The following is a 16,815-nucleotide window of genomic DNA, read 5'->3' on the forward strand; positions in this document are numbered from 1 at the left end:
AAACAAGTAGAGGAGCTCTTACATGATAAGTATGGATACAGTGACAATGATTACGCGCCCAACTGAGCGAAATACAGGACGTAGAGCAAAGCACAATAAGAACAGAGAAAAGACCCGTAGAGCGCAGCGAGAGCGTACAAGTTGCGCGACAGCGACGTGGAAGAGCAAAAGCAAGAGATTCTTGGCGAACTTCACCAAATCCGTCATGTTCTATAGCGGAAAGAGTTGTTTGGTTCTACTTGTTATCGGTGGCGCAGCTGGCGCTTAACCTTCTCGTCACACCGCTGACTTGAAAATTGATGAAGATCTACTTCGCGGAATAACATGTTCCTGATACTTATACGGATTTAAGGAAGCTCATCTATGATGCGCTCGGTGGTAATCGACAGGAACCAACTTGACATCAACCAGCCCATTTGTCCTGCAGCGTCTTCTGCACTACTTCCTCTTGCTGAGCCAACCACAACCCAAATGCTGGCGTCTTTAACCACCTTTCGTAAAACTCCCTCCGCTTAGCCGCGGACTTAAACGGCAGAGGGGACCCATTCGCCTTAAGCGAAGAGAAAAAGTCGGCCGAACTGAAAGGTTTTAGGCGTCTACAACCCGAAACGGTGATACATTCCGTCGGAGAGGGTATCAGAGTATTGAGGTATCTGTTCAGAGGAACTAACATGGTGTTGGTGCGCAAACAAAAATGTCTTCTGAGGTCCAATGATGCTTGTATCCCTACGAATCATGAGTAAGTACTAATCACCATTTGGTGGACGCACTGTCTTGGATGCTTGCTTGACAAGCGTTTTCGGTTGCCTTTAATAATTGACGGTCTTTGGAAATGTATCGGCGATGAGTTTTTGTGCACCATCCGGGCGGTGGCCCTGCGAGAATAGTCGCACTCCCCTGACGACGCGGACTGCAGCGAATGACGACGAATGTGAACGATGAGAGTTGAGAACACAAGCAACCCCAGACATACCTTGCTTTTACCCCTACGCTCAAGACGTGGGGCCAATGGGTGCACGACTTCTGGAAGAATGGATTGGTCACACCCAAGATAAGGCCAGCTTTAGGTGGGAGTTTATTGACCAAAAGCGAGTGATCCTTATCATGAATGGTAAAGTAAGGGCGGAAATCATTAGCAAGAGGTATCTGAGAATGGAATTTGTCAGTCATCGATTCCACAAATGACAAGCAGACGGCGCACAGGACGCAACAGATCTCTGAGCCACCAGACTGCTTGACTCGTTGCTGCCGGTGAAGATCCGAATACCAAGATTGGCTCGCAAAGAATCAGGCACTCCCATATTGACCATAAATGCGACAAAGAGGCCTCAAATATCGATATTGGAGGCGGGTCAAGTGGAGCTATAGAAGACAGTAGCTGATACGGTTCCGTCAGTCGTTGACGCAAACAGAAAACCAACTTAATTACATGCAAAGTCGTGTCAAATTTCTCACGAAAAGATGCAGTATCCGTCAATTGTTGAGTATCTGCAGTCATGGGCAACTCGACATGGAGAACCGAGCCTAGAAATCCTAGCTCAGCAGTCAAACCGGGCGATGGGCTGCACCTTTCTTTGACAGACAACATTCAGTTGATTGAAACATAATATAACAAGAGCGGCACGCGCACCAGTTGGCAATGTTATGACAGGCCGTTTCCAGCATAGGCACACCATGGGTCAGGAACAAGGGCCCAAGTTTCATAATTAGGGTGGTCAAGAGTGCGGGGTACTGTTGGTGTGAGAGAAGTACTAAAGAAGTCTAATCGATGTTAGCGACATTTTAGAAAGTGATTGGACCCGCCATGCTGATTCACCTGCTGGTATCCTCGCTTTGAGGTGTTGTCTCTTCTTTGGGAAAAGTGCGAATATCCATAAAGATATCCATCAATGCTACCTGATCTGCTGTTGCCGTTGTCTAGACCGACGTCTTTGGTTGATGCGCCGAGATCTTGTATGCGAAAAGAATGCACTTCTGATCCTTGTTCGAATTGTAGAGAATCGGGGAAGGATGAGAAAGCACTTGAGAACGAAATTCAATACCCAAGTCAAACTGATCGGGACAATGGCAACTTACATGTTCTCTTTCTCTGCGGGTGTCAAACACAAGGGTGGATATACCCCGCAAACAACAGGACCGAGATCTAGATCAAAATTGACTGCGGGTGCATGGTATAAATTGAACAGTTAAGTATGTTACGCGGCACTGACCTATGGCAAAAGCCAGGACCCATTGAGACATTCGCAACGCCCTGTCTCGCTCAAACTCAAAGCCAGTGAACTCCGAACTTAATTGTATAGTTGTATCAAATCTGGGCAGACGAGGAAGAGTTCTAGAACGTATCACAGTCTTCTGGCCAACCGGGCGAAGTCCAAAATGTGTATCGTGAACGTTGGACATTGAGGGCGACTTGAGTGGGCTCAAAGGGTCTTGGCGCGATCCAACACCATCAATTGGAACATGTAATTCAATTGGAGAAGGCTGCCGGGATGTGAGCCTTGAGGCAATAGTTTCAGTCGATCCTGTGCAGGACCCTGATCGAGAAGGATAAAGCAGGCCGATGTCCTGCTCTTCCATCTCCTCCATCGTCGCCGAACGCTTTGAAGATGCTCGACGACGCGCCAGTCGATGTCAAGATCGTGAAAGTTGAACCGAGTCCAAATACAACGATTGACACGTGGTTCGTGTATAAAGTTGAATTTTGGGAAAATACCTCCTTTCCTTGCTATCTACTCATCGTTTCTCTTCCATTTGCCTCGAGGCCGCCGAACCGCGAGCTTCGTATTCTTGAGCACGAGCTTGGGAGAAATTCCAGTTTTATGGTTCACGAAGACTAAATCCGAGTCGGTCGGATATTGTACGATCCTTGCAGCTGGCAGGCAAATCAAAGTGCATGATTACCATCTCGCCCTCACCCATTCGCACTATTTCTTCTTCAAAAGCGCGGTTGTATCTCATTTAAACCCTATCATCCTCGTATCTTGGACTACATCCTTCAACGATCGACATATCTTTCCAGATGGCTTCGGCGTCTACTGTACCGTTGGGCCAACGTAAACCCATGACCGTATATGCGAACGCTTTCGATGTAACACAAATCCCCGTCAAAGTGTACGAGCAATACGATGGTGAGTACATACCTGCTTGACAAACGATTATCGTCGTCCTGAGTAAATTTACGCAGTTGGTGCGTGTGCCTTCGTGCCAGTAATAGCCACTGTGTTCGAACAAGTCTTCTCTAGTAATGACACCCGATGTCGAAAATGTTCGATGGAGACATCGAATAATCGAAAGACTCCAAAACCACGAGGCACCCAGGGTTTTTCGTCTGTGTCTGTTTGACGGGAAGAGTATTCTATACTCTGCCGCACCGCTGGATCTCCCTGATGGCAACGCAGGAAATGTACGCTTTCGATTGTGATGCAGTATTCACAGCCTGATCTTGGTTACTAGTACACCCTTGTGGTTCCCGGAAAAGGTCGAGTTACAGTCAAGGTAGCCCGTGTGTCAGGGGAGGCGGTAACATTTGAGTACGCACTACGCATCTCGGTTCGAGTTTAGACATATCTCATGGCACATGTGGTTCAGCGACCTCAAAAGCTTTCTCAATGGAAGAATCAGTGATCAAACGCCTAAGGTCACTGTCGCCCTTAATCTCCTCCAGTTTATTATTCGCCAGGCCCCGAATCTGTAAGTCACACATTCTGCAACCGATTGTATGACTGAAGCCACTTCAGTAAATACCCGAATAACGGGAGAGCCTACTTTACCAGTACTGGCTCAAAAGATCTTCGTGGAGGTCTTCAGCTGTTTCGCGGATTCTTTCAGTACGTCGTATCTCAAAACCTAACGATCATCCTTCACGTTGGCGCGCAGGAGTGTCCGACCAGCAATTGGCAGAGTTCTTGTGAACGTTGACATCAGCGCAGCAGCAATGTACGTCTTGCCAACTCGCTTGCGTTGCTTCTCATCTGGTGTTGTCCATTTTAGGTACAAACCAGGGCCGTTTGTGGACGTTGCTCTAGAAGTTTTGAACATTCGAGGGAATGCACGAGCACTCAGTTACAAGAAGCATAGCAAAGAGTGGAATATTCTCAGCCAGTTTTTCCGGAATGTTCTTGTTGACATAAAGCTACCACAAAAGACTGTGACAAAGAAAATTGTTGGTCTCGTTGAGGCAGCCGGACGTTTTCAGTTTACCAAAGAGCAAGAAGACGGCTCATCACTTCCCACAACTGTGGCGGTACGCTCCACATCAATCATTTCCATAGTCTTATCCTGAATCTCATTGTCATTTTCGCAGGAATACTACCACAAAACATACAACATACGGTTATCATTCCCCGACATCATTGGCATCGAATTGAGCCGAGGATCTGGAAAAAACACTGTCATTCCGGCTGAACTTTGCACTGTGGCCGCAGGCCAGCGGTACACCCGTAAACTACCGCAGAACATGACGAGCATGATGGTTGATTTTTCCAAATTCAGGCCAGAGAAACGGTTGGAAATGATCGTTGGCCAGAAAGGCGACCGAGTCCAACCTCCCGTAAGCTATTCGCCAAAGTTGAGATTCATTAATCATTTTCGCTCAGACGCTCGAGTATGCCACTTCGCCTTATATCCAAGACGCGGGAATGGAAATATCAGAGAAACCAATCATGTTGCAAGGTCAACTTCTCAGACCACCTACCATCTCCTACGGCAAAAAACAGTCGGCGGCAAGTGGCTTTTCTCGCGTATTGCTCTATTTAGCTAATTTTTGCCAATAGGAAGTGAACAACGGAGCATGGAACATCACGAGACAGCATCTACATTCTCCTGAGACCATCAAGGCGTGGGCGGTTGTGGATTACAGTTTAAGGCTCGATCAAAATGTTGTCAAAGGGTTTATGGATACACTTGAAACGTGTTGCACTTCACGAGGTATGTTGATCGTGCTGTTGAAGTTCTCACATTCACCATCGTATTCCAGGGATGAGTACGAATTTTCTTTAGGTTTGTAAGAGTGTTGTTGACAGTTGATTGTAGCCGTGAAATCTAAGCCGTCATACAAACGAGGCAGTGGTGTCGGCTCGGTAGAACGGGTACGGGCGCTTTTTTTATTTTTATTTTTACTAAAGGATATAATTTCAAAGGATATCAAGGAGGCATGCTCTCTGGCATTGATCTCAGCCGGAGCCCCTCCTGGTTATAACAAGCCACCTGAGATCGTAATAGTCATCCTGCCTCAATCTGCCGCTGACATCCGTCAAGATGTTAAGAGAACAGGGGATGTCATTCTTGGCGTAGGTATCGTCATTGATTGCAACTTTCTGGGCTAACTTTGTGTCGTGAGCAGGTGTCTACACAATGTGTGGTGGGTTTTACTTCATATCCCGACCGTTCGTGGTTTTCCAATACGTATTTCACAGCGGGAAGACAACATCGCGAAGTTTACGGGATCACGACTTGACCAATACTGTAATAACATCGCCATCAAGTACGCGATATTCAAAACATGACCTCCATGTGAAGCTAATTTCCCTCAGAATCAACGCTCGATTAACGGGAGTGAACTCCATCCCATCATCTCCTGCATTTGACTGGTTCACGAAGGAAGATTTCATATTTTTTGGTCCGTGATGCCATCGATGATCCGTCGTTTGTGCTGGTATTGACTTTAATTTCCAGGTGCCGATGTTGGTCATCCCGGGCCCGGTATCCAGAACAAGCCCTCGGTTGCTAGCGTCGTCTTTTCGTATGACCTGCACGGCGTCAAGTACAGTGCAACGTCGAGGGTGCAGCAGCCGCGGCAGGAGAGAATAGGCGAGCTCGGTCCTATGGTTTATGTACGCACTGCCTTCTGGTAAATGGGACAGTTGCTTATCTTATCGCAGGACGCCATTTCGCGATATGGCAAGATCCACCATAAAGCCCCGAAAAGACTCATGTTCTTCAGAGACGGTCTCTCTGAAGGTGAATATACGGGTGTCGGTGAACTGGAGTTCCAAGACATCAAAGGTTCGTAGGAGACAATAAGACTTCGCAGAATGTTGATAAATTCATCAGAGGCTATCAGAAGGGTTTGGGCTGAAGTGAAATTAAGTGACCCTTGGCCTTTAGTCACCTACCTCATTGTAGGGAAGAGGTGACTTTCCACCCCAGCTGGGTAAGCAAAGATCGCTGATTTTCCTCGCAGACATCACGTTCGCTTCTTCCCAATAAACCCGTACGTATCTCTTCCTGCGTTTCCATCACTTATTAAGCGATTCTCATAGTCAAGATGGAGATCGAAAGAGCGGCAATGTACAAGCTGGGTTTGTCGCCAGTGAAGGTATTGCCAATCCGATAGCCAAAGACTTTTACCTCCTGTCCCATGGTGGGCTGCTCGGAAGTTGGTGTATACTATGTGCGGCGATTTCCAGACTGACTATGTATGACTATTTCCAGCAAGCCGACCTGCCCACTATATTGTACTCAAGGACGAGAATTTCGATTTTGATATCAGACCGTAAGTTCTAGTCGAAGAACAACCAATTACCAAATAAATTTCGTGCATCCCTAGTATACAAGAGGTGTCATACACTCTCTGCCACGCGTATGTGAGCGCAACTCGATCCGTCTCCATACCTGCCCCCGTCTATTGTACGTCCTTTTACATCTTTTACCAAGTACATTGCTGACGACTCTCTCAAAGATGCGGATGTACGACTACTTCATCTCGATGCTTTTGAACTGTAACTGATTGCACCTCTCACATTTTGCAGAAGGTCTGCGCTCGTGCAGAGTATCACTTTGATGCGAGTTTGCGTTACATGGATGATTCCGCAACCGTAGCGAGTACGGCCAATAGTGAGAAGCCGTCGTTCAACTTAAGCCAGTGGCGATCGGGCTACGCACAAACCCACTCGTCCATGCTGGCCAGGATGTTTTTCGCATAGATTTGTAGCCTTCAGCGTTTGTCAGTTTCGTGTCCATTAGTCCCGATGTATTATTTCTTGTTGGATGTACTATTCAGGCAATTAGGATGGGTAGCTTCGCTAAGTCGACGCTGACGATCGGGTTGGCTGAAATCGAGCGAAGATAGCGATAGCCAGGATCCTCTGGGAACGAGAGAGAGCGCGCGTACTCGAGGATAGTCGCAAATTCACAAGGAATTTCACGACACAAACATTCAATCAAGGCGTTTTGCTTAGGCTCGAGTATGGAGTTCGACATCAGAACAGCTGGAGGGCTGCACGTAGCCACCAGTTAGCCGTGGAAGGAAGCCACGCAATAAAATAGACCAGCATGCATGCAAGTGGTTTGAGATCGTCGCGACGAGCCGACTCAACTCCCGAGTGATTGTTGGTTGAAGCGAATGCGGGAGTTCCAGGGAGACGTTAAACTCGACGAGATAGCGCATAGGTCGGTTTGCAGGTTCCGGTACTCCTTCGCGATACCAAAATCTATAATAAAGGCAGTTTGTCAAGATACACCAATACATTCCGCAATTTTGAGAGACGAGAGAGCTGGGAAGACAGGTTAGATCTGGAAGGACAGTCGTCAGAAACCCGACTTACCAGCCGATCCCTACTAGGTAGATTCGCGACGATGTGAAGTTGGTGTGAAGGCTGAATTTTCGATTAAGTACTAGATGTGAAAGGAAGAGATTGTTACAATTTGCATAGCTGACTAGACATCACGTGCTCATTACGCGACGCGTTTCATGGTCACTCAGTGCATTGATTCTCATACTCAACCAAGCCCGTATTGAAACAATGACAGGCGCCAACTACATGGGAGGGAAAAAGTTAGTGAAGCGTAAAATATGATATGGCTACTTATAACGCAATGTAGGAATGCTGCTCGAACGCGGACTAAAGACAGTACAGGTCGGTTGCAGAAGCGACATTTCGGTCAACAGAGGCTGGCAGCTGCATTATGCAACACAAGGGAAGAGAGGGAGAAACCAGAAAAGATGACCCTGACGTCTGTTTTGCATCAAATAAATCTTGCTCCTGCACAACGAGACGCCAAAATCAAAGGCAGCCTCCCCTCCACGGCGCATATAAGCACATCGTGCGACCCATCATTCACCTACGAGACCTCAAAGCGCCGCAAAAGACCTTCGAAAATACTTCGAGCGCTTGATTTATCTGATCGTATGTGATATATCCCCTGATAGATGGTCGAGCTGCCTTATATGCGCTGATCGTGTCAGCGGTGGCCTATCGTGATGCAATTGACCGCATATTATCAATCCCTCTTTCAGAGATGATTGGACTGCCCCTACGAGGAAATTCGCCGCACGCGGAAGATGGAGGCCCTAGCTTTGATCCCGAAGAAGATCTTCACCTGCCTATTGATGACGACAATGAGTCAGACGTTCAGGTAACATTAATGAGAAAGGTGAGCATCCGAGTAGGACGCTGATCATGTCCTAGGTTCAAGGAACTTCTAGTGATATTTTCTCTCGAACCAGTCGGGCTTCAGGAAGCGCAAGTCATTCATTCCCGTCGGATAACAATGATGACCTTGACGAAGGAGTAATTTACGCCAATCATTGGAGCAAAGGAAAGCTACAGCCTCCTTCGCCGGACTGTCGTATAGTCACCAGTCATGGGAATCCGCCACAGACTGTGGAGGTAGACCATCTCCTCGGAAGCTGCGTCAATGATTTAGGTTATGCCGACATGGATACTGCTGAGACCGGAGTCCTTCGTGAATCCATACTCACCCCCGATCTTATGGGCCCACAACGATACCCCTCACCTCCGTCAAACAGCTTTCCTTTTTCTTTCGGCTCTAACTCTCAAGGGTCAGAGGAGTGCATTCTCGACATGGATACATCGCCACTGTCATCACCAGGCTCCTTCGTGTGTTCAGATGCGTCCTCAGCGGCAAAGTCACATGATGGATGGAGTCCCAATTACGAGCCTTTCTTGCACCGATCGCCATCCCGCTCCAATTCTCCGCTTGGTTCCCCCGCACCCATCCTTACAAACAATCCTCCACAGTTCTTGGGATGGGATAGCTCCGTCAGGTTCAGCAGCCCTCAAGGTCACGCCTCTGCATCTGGATCCTCAGCAAGATTGCGATCCATCCCGCAGTCGATGTACCACCCGAATGATATTAAGCCGGTTTCAGCCTCCCCCTTCGAAACACGACACACACTTACAACTCTTGAAAGGGGTCAAAAAATAAACGAATCGCCGTTCTGCGCCGCCCAACCTTCGGAGGGACCGGTTCTGAAGTCCTCCATTGCGATGTCTGACACGCGACATCGTCAAACTTTTCAGCCATTATATCCTGCCATTCGAACAGAACCTGTGGAAGGTTGTTATTCGACTGCTTTCGATTCGTCACTCGGATCTTCTTTCGGCGGCTCGGATGTATGCGATCCTGGGTTACCTCTGGACATTCTGAATGATCCGGACCCATGGAAAACCATCGGGAAGATCCTAAACCTTGAGTCTGTAGAGGAGCACAACAATGATGATGTCTATTTCACTCGCGCTCGGGAGGGTGTCGGCTGTGCCATCAGGCCTCGTTTGGACGGAACGGCACAGATATGGAATCCACAGAGTTCGACGAGAAGTCCACGGTCGGTCAAGTTGAACGGCGAAGATAAACACAGGCCAACGATGAACGACGAGGTGGAAGAGCACTCGATGGGGGAAACTGATCATTGCCGCCACCAACCACAGCATTTTGAAGATTCACAGTTGGAAGGAAGTCCCGATGGTTACACAAATTCCGGCTCCGTCAAAGACACCGACTTCGCCGAAGAGAACAAGCCACTTTGTACATCGACGGAGGCAGAGTCCGAGATGCAGATACCACCTTGCATCCCTGCCACACTCGCGTATCGAGTCTCACCCCAGGTTGTACGATGTGGACTGAATGATGAGGAGATGTATGGGGGGCCCTGTTTGTTTGGGGACTCGGATGAAGAAGAAGAATAAGTAGAAGTCTCAACGGAACATTTGCACGCATACTATCATTCCCTGCAATATGCAAACGGTTCCTGATATGCAAAAAGTTCATAACACTTCAACATCGTGCTCAACTGACATCGAAAAAATTCAGGCATATGCAGAGTATCTAGAAATGATGTTTTGTACAAGTAGAATAAAATTTTCTGGATGTTGCAGCTGCGAGAGATGAAATAGTGGTAATTTGCAATCTTGGTCGAACACAAATCACCCAGATCCCAAAGATCCTGCAAAGGTATTCGTAAAGTTTTACCCGGACCATAATGAGCACCTTGTAGGGATGTTAGAACACCAATTCGATAAAGGTCACTCTCTTGCGTTGAGGTACTACAGTGGTAGAATCAACGACGAGTACAACCGCGTGACACCAAACAGGGGACTGTTGCGTAAATAATTCAATCTCCTCCTCGGCACACACAGCAGTGACAGCACCCATCCTCTGCAGTCAAGCATTCAAGTCTTACAGACATCACACACTGTTCTCGCTGATAGAATCACACAGGAAAACACTCCAAAAAAGCCGAAGAAGATCCCACTCGTGAGGCCAACATCGCGGCCGCTATCCAGGCTATCAGAAAGAAGAGGGCTAAAAACCTCTTGGCAGCAGCTGCCCAATTTAAAGTGCTATACCATACCCTTCGTTGGCGTGCGCAGCAGCATCCTGCACTTCAGCCTCACTCTCCACACCCTCACTTTGCACCAGTGAGTGATGCCGATTTCGAGTTGGTGACATGGCGCAGACTCAGCACAATTATGCAGGGCATCAATTCTATTCATGAGCCTATCAGCAATACCAGTGCAACCACAGTAACTATCGCAGTAACTAGATCAACCACGATTCAATAACACTGCTGTATTCACCATTTTCGAGCCTTTCGCGATGCGCACTTCGACAAAGTTCGACAACTGTTTGAAGGCTGCGGATAGCCGCTACCATGCCGAGGCGTGACAAGATGTGACCAAATTTTGCCCTGAATTTCATCGGGTTTGCTCCGACACCACCGTGACACCACATCATCCTAAAAATCAGTAAAAATCAGATCCATGTAGAGGATATACGAATCTGTTATGGGGCAAATTTGAGAAAGAAAAAGTGATGTGATTGAGGAGCTACAAAAGTTTTGCGGAAAGTTTTGCATTGCAGGGAATGATACTAGTAGTCGTCTCCCTAGCAGTTTGAGACCGTTGCCATTTCGTAACAACTTCGGCAAGGGCCGAATAGGATCACCTGACACTTAAAACTCATCCGAGTCCAATGCACAAATTGTTGGCTTGAACAGTCCCACAACTGGTCCCCTGATTAGTACATACCGTCGAGTCATGGAAGCGCTTCATCAAATGATATCCGCTATGGAAATGGGCTCCGAATACGACCCAAAAGGCCACCGAGAAATATATGGTGCTTCATGTTCATCATCCGTAGTACGCGCACCTCACTCACAGCTGCAGACTACATATCTTCTATGCTACTTGAGAATGAACCCGCATCTGCAGATGAACAGACGCCACATTTCGTTGTCTTCTACGCGATACGTAACATCCTTCGGCCTTTTTTTATTCTCGGGCAGATCCCAGATTTGCTCAACCTCCTTGCCATGGTTGACACTTTCCGGAGACATTCGGTCCAGATGGCTTCCGCTGCGCTGTCGTGGCAGGAGTATTACACGAACGAACCTAGCTCTGATATGAGACTGCTCACAGAACGCGAGCTGAAGAGGATCAATGGTTACGTTGATGCCGACAAGCATGACAGGCTGCTTTATTTTTTGCTTGTCAAGAATTTGTGTTTATTGGTGCGTTTCTTAGGTTGCAAGCTCGCCCTCATTTTAGCTTCATTCCAGATAGCATGTTTACTACCTTGTGACATCACATGAGTCGTGGTCCCTCGCGGAACGTCTGAATGACTATTTTCCGGGATGCTTCCCCGGCCTTGATATACCGTCCAATCTAACGTTTCATCACCAACTTTCTGATAAGGAGAAAAAAATGATGGCAGACTCGTATCAAGAATGTAAGGAGTGGTTAATGGAGGTCACCCAATGGGAAGAGGAACAAAAACAAGAACTGTTGTCTGTGACGTAAGTCTTTCATGGTCTCCGGGATGTCAGGCTAACAATCTTTAGCTTGACTGCAGAACAGGCGGACGCCGCATTCCAGCAGGCCTTTCGAGAGCAATTCCCCCCGCCATTGTCCCAGGAAGAACTAGTCTCAAATTTGGATGCATACTTGAACACCGTGGAGGCTATGATCCGCAAGTTGGAGGACTATTTCCCTTCCGCCAAGGTTCTAGAGAGACAAATGCGGGCAGTCTGAAAGGTGCTCCGTTTTGGATAATTCTAATATACAGAGTCCTTAACGCAGAGAGCGCGACACCGACACCATCTCAGAAAGCCAAAAGCAACAGCCTGACAGAGACCGCGTACCCCCAATATCGGGCTACTGCTGCCAGGCGCATATCATGATATTGAGAGCAAGGCAACGCATGGCCACCGTAGATTCACATAGTCCAGTACTTGTGGTCGCTAGTAGTAGGATACCAATATAAGTACACGACCGTTTCCCAAGCGCAAGGTGCATACGTCACGACTGGTCCTGGAACATAATGCATAAAGGTTCTTGAATGCCTCGCAAGGGAAAATGACGTGATGCCGTTTATGGCAATCAGTACGATGATTCAATTCACAGTCCCTGCAGCTGCATTCACGACCTGCCAGTGATCATTCCGACCAGTCACTCATGGCGCCGTTCAACCCACCGACTACAGTCCTCAGCGGATTCAAAGAAAGACCAGAGGCCTTACTCGTGCAGGGCAAGTTCTCAGAGAAGGTTGCAGGTGTAATATGCTCAATCGTAGTACGCAGGTGACAGGTTGTATGTCGGAACAGCAACAGGCAATCTCTACATATACGAGTACAGCGAACTTTCCGGTATGCTACTGCGGGATGCTGCTAGTGCTTAAATGCTCATGTCACTACCAAGAGAATGTATCAACTTTGGTGGACACTAAGAAGGCTCTGTCTCGTAGACCTATTGACCAGCTGGGCTATGTCAAGGATATCAACTCTCTGGTCATTCTCACCGGTATGACCAACAACATAGAATGCTTCTGTCGAGGATCATGAATTTCCTCTACAGAAACTATACTAACTCTGTATCCTCTCCCGAGCTTTGCTCCTCCAACGCCGCTTACAAGAGCCAAGGGTGCATTATCATTCGCTGTTCACTCTTCCGTGCACAACGTCGCCCCAAGTGATGCCCAAGGTAGCGCTAATAGCGTCGGAAGGGCAGGCCCGATCCCTACGATGGTGACGCAGCTTATTGTGGGGTGCCGAAGGAAGGTGGTGATATACACGTGGAAGGACGGCGAGGCACAGGAAGTCAGGGTACGAATTCGCTGTGCTTGTCGAAGACCCCATCTGAACTAGCTCATAGGAAACTATTCTTCCGCACTCGCCGCGTGCTGTGGTGTTTCTTGACTGTGATAACATTTGCTTTGCGTACTCACCTACCGAGTACGCTCTATTCTCCATCAGTAAGCTCACGACACTCGATGTCACCACACCTATACCCGCGAATATTTCTTCCATGGGCGCGTTTTCTGGGATTACTGGGTACATGACCCTCGGGCTGGGAGCCAAAGCTAAGCCTGGGTTGGTGCGGCTGAGTGATACCGAGGCACTCATTGTCAAAGACAGTATGTCAAGTATTTGGTTCGAGGCAATAGATAGCTGAAGCTTCCGGTAGATCAGGGATTTATCATCGGTACTGATGGCAGGCAGACCAAGCCAGCAACGATCGATTGGCCAAGTCCCCCTGATGAAGTTGGTCAGCACTTTAATCTGTCCAGTCCTCACCAGTTTCTTGATCGTCTTGTCTAGCTTTTGTCAACCCATACATTTTCTCAATACTTCCTCCTGGTACCGTCCCGGTGCCGGAGAACGAAAGTACTTCTCCTCCATCTGGAGGCGCACCAGCTGCCCCTCAGTCATCCCTCATCCCCTCTCCCGTTGTACAAGTCATATCGTCACTGACAACGCAACCCGTCCAAACTATTCCCTTCCCACCGACACCCGTAGCGTCCCCTACCTCCACTTGCACAATTAGACTCTTGACGTCTTCTCCTGCCGCCAAGGCCCCTCTCTTCCTCGTTGCTACTCCGAGCGACCGCACAATAGCTACCGCCGAGGGTAGCTCCGTATGGCAATTCCGGATGAGGTCATGGGGAGATCAGATTGATGAACTTGTCCAGCGTTGCCTCTATTCTGAAGCACTTTCGCTGCTTGATACTTTGGACAAAGCTCTTTTACCAGACAAGGTTCGTTTCAATTGATTCATTTACTGAGAGACATAACACTATCCACCTTCTGCAGGACCAACGACAAACTCACATTCGCGCCCTTCACGCCGTGTCTCAATTCCGGCTGGGAAAGTTCGATGATGCTATAAATTCTTTCCTTGAGCTTGATCTCAACCCCGCCAAGGTCGTTGCTCTCTATCCCGAGCGCATCGCCGGACGTCTTTCTGTTCCTGCAGATGACTGGATTCCACTTTTCGGGGGACCTGCACATCAGTCACTCACGCCCAAGAACGACGACGCAACCTCAACAAAGTCCCAAAATGACAATGCAAGCAAAGAGAAACTCTTGGAGCAGCCGTCGCCCCCCGCAACGTCAGTCAGGGCTCCCGTTCGTCGGGGAACTGCGTTTGGTGCACTTTTGTCCTCGTTGAAAGACAAAGACGATGATACTGCATCTATTAGTGGGAGGAAGAAGGTAAAGCAAGTAGGTCAGTCAGATTTTCTATCCTCGTTGACTAGTCGTGTTAAACCACTTTCTAGATGATTTCAGCCGGTCGGTAGATGCTCTATGGCGATACCTTACTGATCGTCGTCCCAAAGTGGCAGGCGCACTCGCAGCAGTACATATTGCACCTGCTCAGTCTCACCAGTGGCCTTTCCTCTCTGAGACTTCGACCGAAGAATTATTTGCGCTGCCGAACATACCTTTGACCCTGTTGACTCCAGAGCAGCTTGTGCGGTTCGCGCAGATTGTGGACACAGCACTGTTCAAGTCTTATCTTGTCACTCAGCCGGCCCTCCTTGGTGCACTTTGTCGATTACCCAATTGGTGCGAAGTATCAGAGGTCGAGGAGGAGCTCCGGGCACGAGAAGTGCGTCAAATCTCTTACCCGTGCTCACATGTAATATTTACTAACGTCACCAGAAATTTGCGGAGCTAATATATCTCTACAACGGAAAGAAGATGCATGCTAAGGCTCTCAATCTTCTCCACCAGTAAGTATTTATGTCTTCTACTCGGTTGCGCCTGCAGATCAAGGACGTTGTTTAGGTTAAGCGAGAAGGAGACGGACATAAAAGACAAGCTTGATCCGTCCATATCCTACCTACGGAAACTTGGTCCTGAGTACATCAACCAAGTATTTGAGTCCTCCCGCTGGATCTTTGAGGAGGACCGTGATGTGGCTTTCCAGGTGATCATTGTATGTTTTCTTGTCAGGTTCCTTGCTGACATTTTTTCAAGATATTTACATCGGACGACGTTGAACTCCCTCGAGGTCAAGTAACGGATTACCTAGAAAAGATTGACCCCACCATATCTACTCGTTATATCGAGTATCTGATTGATGAGAAAGGTGAAGAGAGTCCTGCGTTCCACGATCGGCTGGCAGTGCTCTATCTGAACATGACGCTGAACGCTCGCAAACGAGGAGATGAGGGTTAGTCATTTATCATGTTAGTGGACAAATGTTCTGACCAAATGTCCGTTAGCCAAAGGATCGGAGGTTTACTCGAAGCTCCTTCGCTTCATTGATACCACTGATTACTACCGCCCCGATCGCTTGTATGGTTTACTGTCTGAGAGTCAGCCAGTTCCAAAATAAAACTCACCGTGGATGTTGATACTTTTACTCTGCAGATCTTTACGAAGCACGAGCTGTGTTGTTGGGACGTATGGGAAGGCACGACCATGCTCTTGAGCTCTACGTTTACAAGCTCCGGGATTATTCCAAGGCCGAAGAGTGTGTCTTTCCTCTCCCACAATCTCAATATGTCGCTGACCCTGTCGAAGATACTGCAAGCGAATATATAATCCAAACGCAACCACCAGAAATATCTTCTTGACTCTTCTCAAGCTCTACCTCCGTCCCACCGATAAGGCAGCGCCGAACTTGTTACAGCCCGCCCTAAACTTGATTAGTCGACACAGTCCTCGCTTAGACTCCGTTGAAACTCTTCAACTTCTCCCTCCCCTCGTCACTGCTCGTGACGTGCGCCCATTCCTTCAAGAAGCTTTACGAGCGCCAATATTCGATAGTCATGTCATTCGCGATATTCACAAAGCGCGGAATGAACAAGTCGCTAGGAAGCTGATGCTGCTAGAGTCTAGGCGTGTCAGAGTGACGGATAGTAGAATGTATGTCCGATCTTTTCCCGCGTGGATGTTGCTGATGACTTGTGCGAAGTTGTCCCCAATGCCATAAACGTCTTGGTAGTAGTGTTATCGCAGTTCACGCTCCTAGGTGAATCCGTTGCTGGCGTTTAATGACGTTTTCTGACGTTCACATTTTTCAGGGGAGAGGTGACTCATTATCAGTGTCGTGATGCTTTTGCTCGGAGGCTCAGTGATCTCACGAGGATATGATAGCCATGTTCGTTGTGCAACATAGCATTGGGGTATGGCAGCGTTCACCGCCATGATTTGAGTGAGGGCCTGGCCGTGGAGTGCCTCCTACCTGTAGTGGACTTCTGTGTGTATCTATCTCCTTGTGATTTACCCGTACAGTAGAATGTGAAGTTATTTGTGAGGGTAGGGTCCTTGTCAGTCCTTCAAATGTT

At 48.1% G+C, this 16,815-nt stretch overlaps 5 protein-coding genes across 5 annotated transcripts; 4 read left to right on the forward strand and 1 right to left on the reverse strand.

Annotated features, from left to right (window-relative positions):
• Window positions 1-281: 281 nt before the first annotated feature.
• EDB91DRAFT_1299812 (uncharacterized protein) lies at window positions 282-2,897 on the reverse strand. The gene is made up of 9 exons (XM_041324965.1): window positions 2,211-2,897; window positions 2,077-2,158; window positions 1,817-2,021; window positions 1,631-1,761; window positions 1,430-1,568; window positions 1,202-1,378; window positions 974-1,146; window positions 771-910; window positions 282-726 (listed from the first exon to the last, which is right to left on the reverse strand). The coding sequence occupies exons 1-9, from the start codon at window positions 2,584-2,586 to the stop codon at window positions 404-406; spliced, it is 1,746 nt and encodes a 581-aa protein (XP_041174369.1). The 5' UTR covers window positions 2,587-2,897; the 3' UTR covers window positions 282-403.
• On the forward strand, window positions 2,711-7,049 carry EDB91DRAFT_630843 (Piwi-domain-containing protein). Its single transcript, XM_041327943.1, has 25 exons — window positions 2,711-3,128; window positions 3,243-3,403; window positions 3,454-3,530; window positions 3,589-3,690; window positions 3,738-3,827; window positions 3,877-3,936; window positions 3,991-4,243; window positions 4,304-4,549; window positions 4,596-4,721; window positions 4,773-4,926; window positions 4,976-4,981; window positions 5,032-5,087; window positions 5,139-5,288; window positions 5,342-5,359; window positions 5,415-5,482; window positions 5,532-5,617; window positions 5,674-5,831; window positions 5,880-6,003; window positions 6,052-6,130; window positions 6,182-6,211; window positions 6,261-6,376; window positions 6,433-6,493; window positions 6,548-6,627; window positions 6,680-6,687; window positions 6,750-7,049. Exons 1-25 carry the CDS (start codon window positions 3,020-3,022, stop codon window positions 6,921-6,923), a joined length of 2,592 nt encoding a protein of 863 aa, XP_041174370.1. The 5' UTR covers window positions 2,711-3,019; the 3' UTR covers window positions 6,924-7,049.
• A 2,158-nt stretch (window positions 7,050-9,207) lies between these two features.
• On the forward strand, window positions 9,208-10,000 carry EDB91DRAFT_1148203 (uncharacterized protein). The gene has a single exon (XM_041319322.1). The coding sequence runs from the start codon at window positions 9,231-9,233 to the stop codon at window positions 9,927-9,929; it is 699 nt and encodes a 232-aa protein (XP_041174371.1). The 5' UTR covers window positions 9,208-9,230; the 3' UTR covers window positions 9,930-10,000.
• Window positions 10,001-11,234: 1,234 nt separating this feature from the next.
• EDB91DRAFT_1148206 (uncharacterized protein) lies at window positions 11,235-12,523 on the forward strand. Its single transcript, XM_041319323.1, has 4 exons — window positions 11,235-11,358; window positions 11,409-11,752; window positions 11,805-12,037; window positions 12,083-12,523. Exons 1-4 carry the CDS (start codon window positions 11,280-11,282, stop codon window positions 12,270-12,272), a joined length of 846 nt encoding a protein of 281 aa, XP_041174372.1. The 5' UTR covers window positions 11,235-11,279; the 3' UTR covers window positions 12,273-12,523.
• A 172-nt stretch (window positions 12,524-12,695) lies between these two features.
• EDB91DRAFT_1299828 (uncharacterized protein) lies at window positions 12,696-16,766 on the forward strand (the record flags this gene model as incomplete). Its single annotated transcript, XM_041324966.1, has 17 exons — window positions 12,696-12,792; window positions 12,821-12,886; window positions 12,939-13,040; window positions 13,095-13,342; window positions 13,392-13,653; window positions 13,704-13,784; window positions 13,838-14,274; window positions 14,330-14,744; window positions 14,797-15,128; window positions 15,182-15,252; window positions 15,308-15,449; window positions 15,500-15,695; window positions 15,748-15,840; window positions 15,896-15,998; window positions 16,049-16,393; window positions 16,443-16,499; window positions 16,552-16,766. 17 exons carry the CDS (start codon window positions 12,696-12,698, stop codon window positions 16,619-16,621), a joined length of 3,117 nt encoding a protein of 1,038 aa, XP_041174373.1. The 3' UTR covers window positions 16,622-16,766.
• Between the last annotated feature and the right edge of the window lie 49 nt (window positions 16,767-16,815).

This window comes from Suillus paluster, assembly GCF_016628075.1.
Source record: "Suillus paluster strain FC165 chromosome Unknown EDB91scaffold_52, whole genome shotgun sequence".
Taxonomy (NCBI): Eukaryota; Fungi; Basidiomycota; class Agaricomycetes; order Boletales; family Suillaceae; genus Suillus; species Suillus paluster.

Coding starts and splice junctions, on each gene's coding strand:
- EDB91DRAFT_630843 (XM_041327943.1), top strand. CDS start 3,020: ATGGCTTCGGCGTCTACTGTACCGTTGGGCCAACGTAAACCCATGACC. Junction 3,531..3,588: donor GGGGAGGCGGTAACATTTGA/GTACGCACTACG, acceptor CATGTGGTTCAG/CGACCTCAAAAGCTTTCTCA. Junction 4,722..4,772: donor ACGGCAAAAAACAGTCGGCG/GCAAGTGGCTTT, acceptor TTTTGCCAATAG/GAAGTGAACAACGGAGCATG.
- EDB91DRAFT_1148203 (XM_041319322.1), top strand. CDS start 9,231: ATGTCTGACACGCGACATCGTCAAACTTTTCAGCCATTATATCCTGCC.
- EDB91DRAFT_1299812 (XM_041324965.1), bottom strand. CDS start 2,586: ATGGAGGAGATGGAAGAGCAGGACATCGGCCTGCTTTATCCTTCTCGA. Junction 1,762..1,816: donor CAAAGCGAGGATACCAGCAG/GTGAATCAGCAT, acceptor AACATCGATTAG/ACTTCTTTAGTACTTCTCTC. Junction 1,147..1,201: donor TCAGAGATCTGTTGCGTCCT/GTGCGCCGTCTG, acceptor TTCCATTCTCAG/ATACCTCTTGCTAATGATTT.
- EDB91DRAFT_1148206 (XM_041319323.1), top strand. CDS start 11,280: ATGGAAGCGCTTCATCAAATGATATCCGCTATGGAAATGGGCTCCGAA. Junction 11,359..11,408: donor AGGCCACCGAGAAATATATG/GTGCTTCATGTT, acceptor TCACAGCTGCAG/ACTACATATCTTCTATGCTA. Junction 11,753..11,804: donor TCAAGAATTTGTGTTTATTG/GTGCGTTTCTTA, acceptor CATTCCAGATAG/CATGTTTACTACCTTGTGAC.